Below are 9,332 nucleotides of genomic sequence, written 5' to 3'. Positions count from 1 at the left end.
AACTTTTGTAATTTGTAGATTTTTTTGTCTTTACAGTACACTGTTGCTGCAAAACAACATATTTTGCATCATTCATCAGTGATAATAAATCTGATTCCAATTCAGATTCTAAAGAAACAAAATTTTCCAAGTCAGCAGAACCATGAGTTATATTGAAAGGGGAAGAAGATATTATGAAACAAAAAACAACATAAGGCCACTGACCTATGAAAGAAACATTTCGTTAAGATAAAAACAGCTTCAGAATGGGAGCGGAATGCTTATGGAAAACTCAAAAGTGGCAGAAGATCTTTTTTCTTCTCTCAGTAATGATTTTACACAATGTGGAACCAAGAGCATTGTTATCAGGTGAGCAATTCTTTTTTTTTGACAATTTTCTTGTGTATTTAACCCACTTTTTGACAGGAAAGAAGAAATCTGACCTGGTCAACACAGCACACAACTAGCTGACTTCTTAAACATTCAGACAAAGGATCGTTTGTACCTGAAACAGTAATTGATCACTTCTTTTGGCCAAAACTAAAGATAAATTTTGCTCCTTGCTTTAGACTTTCACACAGTTTTGCTTCTTACCTAAGGAGAAAAGTTTTTAAAAATTTCAATGTCGTCAAAACTTACAAAGAATTACATAATCTTGAATTCATTCCTCATGATAATACAGTTGATTATATTGTAATCTATTGCTTGTAACTACACTCAGTGCTCACTTTATTGCTTGTTAATGCAAATATCTAATCGGACAGTCATGGTAGAAACTCAATGCTGAAAACCCTGCAGACATGATCAAAAGATTCAGTTGTTGTTCAAACAAGCACAAGAATAGGAAAGAAGTGTGATCTAAATGCCTTTGACCGTGGAATGATTGTTCGTGCCAGATGGGATGGTTTGAGTATCTCAGGAACTGCTGATTTATATGCACAGTAATCGCTGGAGTTTACAGAGAATGGTGCGAGAAACCAAAAAACATCCAGTTAGCTGCAGTTCTGTGGTTGAAAATGCCTTGTAAATGAGAGCAGTTGAGGAGAATAGCCAGACTGGTTCAAGGTAACAGTAAGGCAAGAGCAATTCAAATAACTATATTTGTGTGTGTGCAGAAGAGTATCTCTGAATGCACAACATGTCAAAACCTTGAAGTGGATAGGCAGTATAAGACCACGAACATATGTTCAGAGGCCACTTTATTAGATACAGGAGGTACCTGATAAAGCCAAATAGGAAAGAAATGATTCCCTGCCTGCAATTAAAGGAAACAGTTAAATCTTTCAGCAACTTTGTTTTTATGGATTAGAAATTTCAGTGTATCTTTTGATATTCATTGCTGAACAATAATTGTAGCTTTGTTTCTATTTAATCATTAATATAATCACAAGAGCTTATTATCACATGAGATTACAGCAAAAGTTTTGCGTTTAGCCTCAAGTGACAGTTTCTCAGTTGATCAGTTCTGTGTTATTGGAATATTTGTAATCCATTGATTAGATGCTGCCCGGCTTGTTTTATCATGGGATCCTGATGGCTTAAATATAGAATAATAGGTACATGTGGATTAAGTATAGACTTGGCTCAAATGGTTTATATGTAAAGTAATGGGTCCATGAGTTGTCATGGTCCGGATCGGTTTCTCTTTAAATTTAGTTAGGTTGTGATCCGGACCATTGACTCCTTGTTCCCTTCTAATTCCGTTTCACGCGTCCCTTGAGCTGGCAATCAAGGTAATCTACCCTTGACCCGAACTGGCAGCTTATAAGCCCCTGGCTTTAGCCGTTTGCTCTGAGAGCGTTAAAGAAACCTTTACAAGCCGCCGCCACTACGACAAGCCAGAGTGATCCAGCCCGCATCGGAGTACCAGCAATTCGCCTTCCATCGCCAGAGTGGGTCCGGGCAAGGTCAATCTACCAGGGGTGAGATGAAGGCGGAGTCCTGACTTGACGTTCATGCCCCTTGTCCATGTCTACCCTTCGAAAAGTCCTGGCTCGGTGCCTGAGTCTGAAAGAGGAGGCCTAGTTCAAGATTCCTTGTCCTGTGTTTTGGTGTCTACGTTTCTGGCTGCAGCAATCCATGGTATCCAAGTGTCTGGCAGTGGTGAATCAAGGTCCCAGTTTCCAAGTCCAAGGGCCGTGGTGGTCCCAATCCCCAAGGTCCAAGTCCAAGGTCTGCGTTCCTGTTTGTCCTCCTTGATTTCCCGATCTTCTGTGTAGCGAGTAATAAACGCTATTTTATTGTACCTAAGAAAAACGTGTTTGTGTCCTGCTTGTGGGTCCTCTCCCAGTACCCTTGTCCCCACCTCGTGACATGAGTGAACCCAAGTTTGAATCAAACTGGAGAGACTACATGAAACATTGCGCATAATAATATTGGATATTTGGGATTTAGGTTAACATTATAATGACTTTTGTCTACAATCAGATCTATGAAGTCCCAATTCCATGTAACAGAAACAATATTGTGTAGCTATTCATTCCATACTCTATAACTAACTTTGGTCATCTGTATATTAATATCATTACTGAATAATGACAATAGTACAAAGTTGTACATGTTGAGTTATTTCACATCATAAAGTTTATAAATGAGTCACAGATTTATCCAGTTTGGGTCCTGTAAACCAATAATTTTAAACACTGATGTCGATTTAATTGTGAATCATGAGTTGAGTGATTGCTTCCACAGGAAGTGAAAAAGTGGTATTTCTTTCTAAACCAGTGGTTCCCCGTGTTTTACATCTGTTTGTTCAGTGGTTTCATGTTTACCTAAAGTCCTGCTTCCTTACATGTCTGGTTCATTACACGTTCTAATCAAATGCTTTCATCATCACATTGATTGCAAGAGCTGTACGTTAAACTGAACTGCTCTAATGATCTTATGGAAATCTCTTGCCATAAGATATGGGAGCAGAATTAGGCCATTTGGCCCATCGAGTCTGCTCTACCATTTCAGCATGGCTGATCCACATTTCCACTCAGCCTCAACACCCTGCCTTCTTATCCCTTCATATCCTGAACAATCAAGAAACTATCAACCTCTGTCTTAAATATACATAAAGATTTGGTCTCCACAGCAAATTCCACAGATTCACCACTCTCTGGCTAAAGAAGTCCCTCATCATTCTAAAAGAATACACCTTTATTCTGAGGCTGTGTCCTCTGGTCTTAGACTTGCCCCACACCCAGAGGACTCTGGAGTGGTTCCTCATCCACTCTATCAAGACCTTTCATCATTGGATAGGTTTCAATTAGGTCATCACTCAGTCTTCTGAATTCCAGTGCATACAGGGCCAGAGCCATCAAATGATTTTCATATGATGAGCCGTTTAAACCTAGAATCAAATTCATGAATCTCTGTTGAACCCGCTTCAGCTTCAGCACATCCTTTCTTAGATAAAGGGCCCAAAACTGCTCACAATACTCCAAATGAGGCCTCACCAGTGCTTTATAAAGTCTCAACATTACATCCTTGCTTTTATATTCTAGTCCTCTTGAAATGAATACCAACCACATTTGCCTTCCTCACCTCAGACTCAACCTGCAAACTTACCTTTCAGGAATCCTGCACAAAGACTCCAACATCCCTGATCACCTTAGATATTTGTATCTTTGCTCTATTTAGAAAATAGTCAACCATTTCATTTCTCCTACCAAAGTGTATGACCATACACTTCCTGACACTGTATTCCATCTGTCACTTCATTGCACGTTCACCTAATCTGTTGAAGTCTTTCTGTAGCCCCCCTATTTCCTCAAAACTACCTGCACCTCCACCTATTTTCATATCATCTGCAAACTTTGGAACAAAGCCATCAATTCCAACATCCAAATCATTGACATAGAACGTATAAAGAATCGGTCCCATCACAGACCACTGTGGAACAGCTCTAGTCACCATCAGCCAATCAGAAAAGACTCCCTTTATTCCCATTCTTTGCCTCCTGCCAATCAGCCATTACTTTATCTAAGCTTGAATCTTTCCTGTTATACCATGGGCTTGCAGCCTGTTAAGCAGGCTCATGTGTGGCACCCTGTAAAAGGCCTTTTGAAAATCCAGTACATACCATCAACTGATTCTCCTTTATCTATCCTGCTTGTTACTTCTTCAAAGAATTCCAACAGATTTTTCAGGCAAGATTTTTCCCTTGAGGAAACCATGCTGACTATGGTCTATTTTATTCCCTATGGTCTATTTTCTTATGTGCCTCCAGGTACCCCAAAGTCACATCCTTAATAATTGACTACAACATCTTCCCAACCTCTGAGGTCAGACTAACTGGCCTATAGTTTCCTTTTTCTGCCTCTCTCCCTTCTTGAGGTGTGAAGTGACATTTGAAATTTTCCAGTCTTGTGGAACCATTCCAGAATCTAGTGATGCTTAAAAGGTCATTACTAATGCCTCCACAGTCTCTTCAGCCACCTCCTTCATAACCCTGGGATGTACACCATTTGGTCCAGATGACTTCTCTACCTTCAGACCTTTCAGTTTCCCAAGAACTTTCTCCCTTCACACCCTTCCTGACCTCTGACATCTCACACTTCCACCATATTGCTAGTGCCCTCCACAGTGAAGGCCGATGCAAAATAATTGCTCAGTATCCTGTGCCTTCCAAATTGCTTCCTGAAATTCCAGCCAGTGCTGCTCTGCCATCATCCCTGCCAGTGTTCTTTTCCAATGTTGGCCAGCTTCTTCCTCATGTCTCTGTAATTCCCTTTACCCTACTGTAATACTGATACATCTGACTTTAGTGTCTCCTTCTCAAATTTCAAATTTGATCATATTATGATCACTTACCCCAAGGGTTCTTTTACCTTAATCTCTAATTTCCTTCTGCATTCTGAGTGAACATGATTAATTCTTTGCTTGAATGCCAGTCCTAGAAGAATAGAATCAAATTGCTGGCAATCTTTTCATGAAAATTGTATTTTCCCCTCTCAGGGTATGAAAAACATACAGGAAAAGAGATTGCTTCATCTGCTCCTTTGATTTGATCAAGAAAAAGACTGTAGGAGAAATCAAAGTTCAAAAAGTTCAAAGTTCAAGTAAATTTATTATCAAAGTACTGTACATATATATCACCATATTCAACCCTGAGATTCATTTTCTTATGGGCATACTCAAAAAATCCAATAACCATAATAGGTTCAATGATAGACCCCACCAACAGGGTGGACAACATATGTGCAAAAGGCAACAGACTGTGAAATGCATAAATAATTAAAGAAATATTACTACTAATAATAATAAATAACCAAAATATATTGAAAACATGAGATGAAGAGTCCTTGAAAGTGAGTTCATAGGTTGTGGGAACAGTTCATTTGATGGGGTAAATGAACTTGAATTGTTTTCACCTTTGGTTCAGGAGCTTGATGGTGGAGGAGTAATAACCAGATGGTGTGAGTCCTGAGGCTCCTGTACCTTCTTCCTGATGGCAGCAGTAAGAAACGAGCCTGGGTGGTAGAAGTCCCCAATGGTGGATACTGCAGCCCTGCGAAAATACACCATGTACAAGTGCCCAATGGTTGGAAGGGCTTGTTTGTAGAGTTTTCCATTCAACAGCACTGGTGTTTCTGTACCAGGCAGTGATGCAGCCAGTCAATATATTCTCCACCATACTACTATAGAAGTTTGGCAAAATTTTAAAAAAAATTCCACTTTGTAAGTATTAGTTCCACAATGCTGGCATCCAATATCTGTTATTGAGAACAGTTCCCAAGACATTAAGTGAAGTGTAAGGTGTACGTGCAAAATGAAAGAAGATTTCTTTAATTCGTTCACAGGATGTGATTGTTGCTGACAAGACAAATACTTAATGCTAAGCTTGAACTGTTCAATCAAATGAATGGCTTGCTAGGGAATCTCCAGAGGGCTGTTAAAAGTCAACTCCTTTGGAGGGTCGAAAGCAAGAAGGGGAAAGGCAGGCTTTCTCCAAGATAGGCTGTTAAACTGATCAATTATCTTGAAGGATTCTCACTGATCTTAGCTTTTATTTCCAAATATATTTAATTACCGAAATTTAAAATGCCCAGCGAGATGGTAGGATTCCATCTCGTGTCTCTGGGTGAAATGGCAGGGCATCTGGATGTTAATCTATGAACTTAACTCTTTCATGGTTGTAGAATGAGAAAACAAAACATTGAGGTAAACGGAAATAGCTAAGTCATCACTTAAAGAATTCTGAACTCAACAGTAAGTCCTAAAGGCTGAAATGAGTCACTGTATCTGCCTCTTTTAACTTAAACCATCACTTTTGTTTATTCTTCTGCTTTCCTATCTGCCACAGGCAGATATCTACCTAATATCTCTAACTTTCACCAATATTATATTTTTTCATTGCTCTGGTATGGTGGGCACCTAATAAACATCTTGATGAACTACAACATGTAATCCTGTCTCCCACTCTTCCTGTAGATATAAATTGCATTGTCTACAATGAGGAATTCATGGAGTGTACATGGAAACACAGTGAAGGGGAAACAAATTGTACCCTGTATTACTGGTGAGTCTGCTGGTCAGATACAACTATTTGGGACTCCTGTACTTCTTTAAGTTTTAATATTAAGAATTTATTCATATATTATTGTTTAACCCTGCTCACCTTCTTGTTTTTTTTTACATCTAAGATACTTGGAGCAGAAAGATCAATAGCAAAATATCAGATATTTAGGGTTAAATATTACTTTAATTCAATTCCAAAGGAGAGGGTCCAGAGAAAGTTCACAAGAATGATCCCAGGAATGAAAGGGTTAATAACTGGGGGGGGGGTGTTTGATTGTTGTGGATCTGCATTCACTGAAGTATTAGAAGAATATGAGGGATCCCATTGAACCCTATCAAATATTGTAAGGCTGAGACAGAGTGGATGTGGAGACGAGCAGGGAAGTCTAGGATTAAAGGGCACAGCCTCAGAATATCAGAATATCCCTTTAGAACAGACATGAGGAGGAATTTCTTTGGCTAGAGGAAGATGAATCTGTGAAATTCATTGCCATGGACAGTTATAGAGGTGAAGTCATTGGATATATTTAAACCAGAGGTTGATAAGCTCTTGATTAGAAGGGGTATCAAAAGATACGGGGAAAAGGTGGGATATTGGGGTTGAAAGAGATAATAGCCAGCCATGATGGATTGGCGGAGCAGACTTGGTGGGCTGAATGGCCTAATTCTGCTCCTGTGTCTTAACGTCTTATGTTCAAAGTATTTAATTCTTCTAAAGTGATTTCACAACAAATCAATCATCATCATGTGTTACTCCGCCAAGCACTGAGGTCAAAGAATGCTACATAAACTCAGCTGCTTCAGAAATCTTCTTCAAGAAGGGAAACATAATGTCTTTACCTAGTCTTGTCTGTGCATGCACCTGATTGCACACGATTGTTCCTGACTCTAAACTGCTTTCTAGATTTGCCTGGCAAACTCTCAGACTTGAATCAGAAGCACTTCTAGAGTTACTCAACAAGGTAACCAACAAACACAGTGTCTCGAAATTCCTTCACCTTCTGACTTGTATCATTTTGCACTACTGCTTGAAGCATGATCTACCTCTTCGTTTCAAAAGTTTGCAGCCATCAGGAAGTAATGTCACAAGACAAAATGCACCTTTAGTGTGACCAAAGTGATGAAGTTTTTTCTCTTGTCTAACAATGAAGAATTTGAAAGCACAGTGTTACTGAGTAACATTTCAACAATGACATCTTCCTTTGAGAATATTTGATAAAAATTAAATAGTATCTATTTTTCACTTCTTAATGGTATGCCTTAAACCCAGCACAGGAATGTAAGAACTACATTCAGCAGGGTGGCTGTAACATTGGATGCCATTTCTTGGCCACTGACATTATACAGTTCAAAAATTTTTGTTTTCATAAATGGATCCAGTGACTCAGGAAATGGTACAACAAAAGTCAAATGTTTTAGGCTCCAGGACCAAGGTAAGAGTGTATGTCAATAAGGCACCAGCTACGGTGGGAACATTTAAAACAGACGAAAGAGATTAGCTTAGTTTTAGCTTTATTTCTTACACGTACATCGAAACATTGAAACGTAAAGTGAAAAGCTTTGTTTGCATTGACAGCGTGCCGGGACAGCCATCTGCATAGCATGCCAATAACTTAATAACCCTAACCCATACATATTTGGAAAATGGGAGGAAACCAGAGCACTTGGAGGCAACTCATTTGGACTAGCAGAGAACTTACATTCAGTAGTGGGAATTGAACCCTGATCGTACTGCTAGTGGTGTAAAGCGATACGGTAACCGTTACATTACCATCCCACCCTTCATCTAAGCTGATACTCAGGATCGCTGTAAAATTCTGACTCTTCAATATTCATTTTCTTCTTACTTCAGCTCTATCTCAGCCAGCCCATGCAGAAGCAAATCTTTGACTGAAGAGCTAATTTTCTGGTGTAGTTCCTAAAATTTTCTTTTGCTGAATTGACCTGCTATCCTCTTATTTCACCTTTGTAATCCAAAGTATTACTGTAAAGACCACCAAAGTACCATGAGAATTAAAAGCTTTATTTTGAAATCTAGAAGATGCATATGGGGGAAATGAATGCTGTAGCAACAGACACTAAAACCACTGAAATCTTTGCCTTTTAAGTGAAATGGACCAGTGAGTGTGTCTTCCATCAGTTGTTTAAATTAATGTTTTGCTCAAAATAATGCAAAATCTCCATCATACTAAATTTGCTGTGTCATTTAAAACAGTGCACGGCTGGAAAATTTTGCATGTGGTTAAAGAACCCTCCAACATTAAATGAAGGTAATTTCTGCCATAAAAATACTTTGTTCAAACATACATGAAACCTAACAGTAACTAAAGAGATATTGATTTCAATTGGGAGAATCGTGAAATTGTTGTTTATGCAGTGGTATAGAATGGAAAATTCCTCTCGCTACGAGACAGACCTTAATCACTATTCAACATTTAGCTGGTTAAAAAAATGCCTCTTCGTGAATGCATCAGAGTATTGACCTACCAAACCTTTCTTCTGTTTCCCATCCCACAGTGCCGTTATCTCCCAATCTCTTCAGGCTCAGAGCGCCATGCCCTTAAGAATTAGTTTCTTCTATATATCATTTCACAGTTAAAAAGTTATCATTATTTATTGGCAGAAAGATGATAGATAGTTGAACAAACAACAACACAATTGCTTCCAAATACTTTGAGGTGAAGTTTTTGAAAGCCGGACATATTTTTCAAAGTACAGAATAGGAGAGATTGGTTAACCCTCTCATTGCTGGTTTTCATGTTTAATTAAATCCACCTTTATCTTCTCAAAATCTGACTTCAACTTTTGAGGTCTTAGTGCAAGAACATTTGTCTCAGTAAATATAT

At 38.8% G+C, this 9,332-nt stretch overlaps 1 protein-coding gene across 2 annotated transcripts in view; it reads left to right on the top strand.

Moving 5' to 3' along the window:
- Window positions 1–212: 212 nt before the first annotated feature.
- LOC132397709 (cytokine receptor common subunit gamma-like) overlaps window positions 213–9,332 on the top strand; it is a 56,255-nt gene continuing 47,135 nt past the window's right edge. For both annotated transcript variants that reach the window (XM_059976481.1, XM_059976480.1), the window contains exons 1-2: window positions 213–348; window positions 6,400–6,487. In XM_059976481.1, coding sequence (XP_059832464.1) covers window positions 246–348; window positions 6,400–6,487 — 191 coding nt within the window. In that variant the 5' untranslated portion in view covers window positions 213–245. The remainder of the gene's footprint in view (window positions 349–6,399; window positions 6,488–9,332) is intronic.

This window comes from Hypanus sabinus, chromosome 8, assembly GCF_030144855.1.
Source record: "Hypanus sabinus isolate sHypSab1 chromosome 8, sHypSab1.hap1, whole genome shotgun sequence".
Lineage (NCBI taxonomy): Eukaryota > Metazoa > Chordata > Chondrichthyes > Myliobatiformes > Dasyatidae > Hypanus > Hypanus sabinus.
This window is presented reverse-complemented; position numbering and strand designations above follow the sequence as displayed.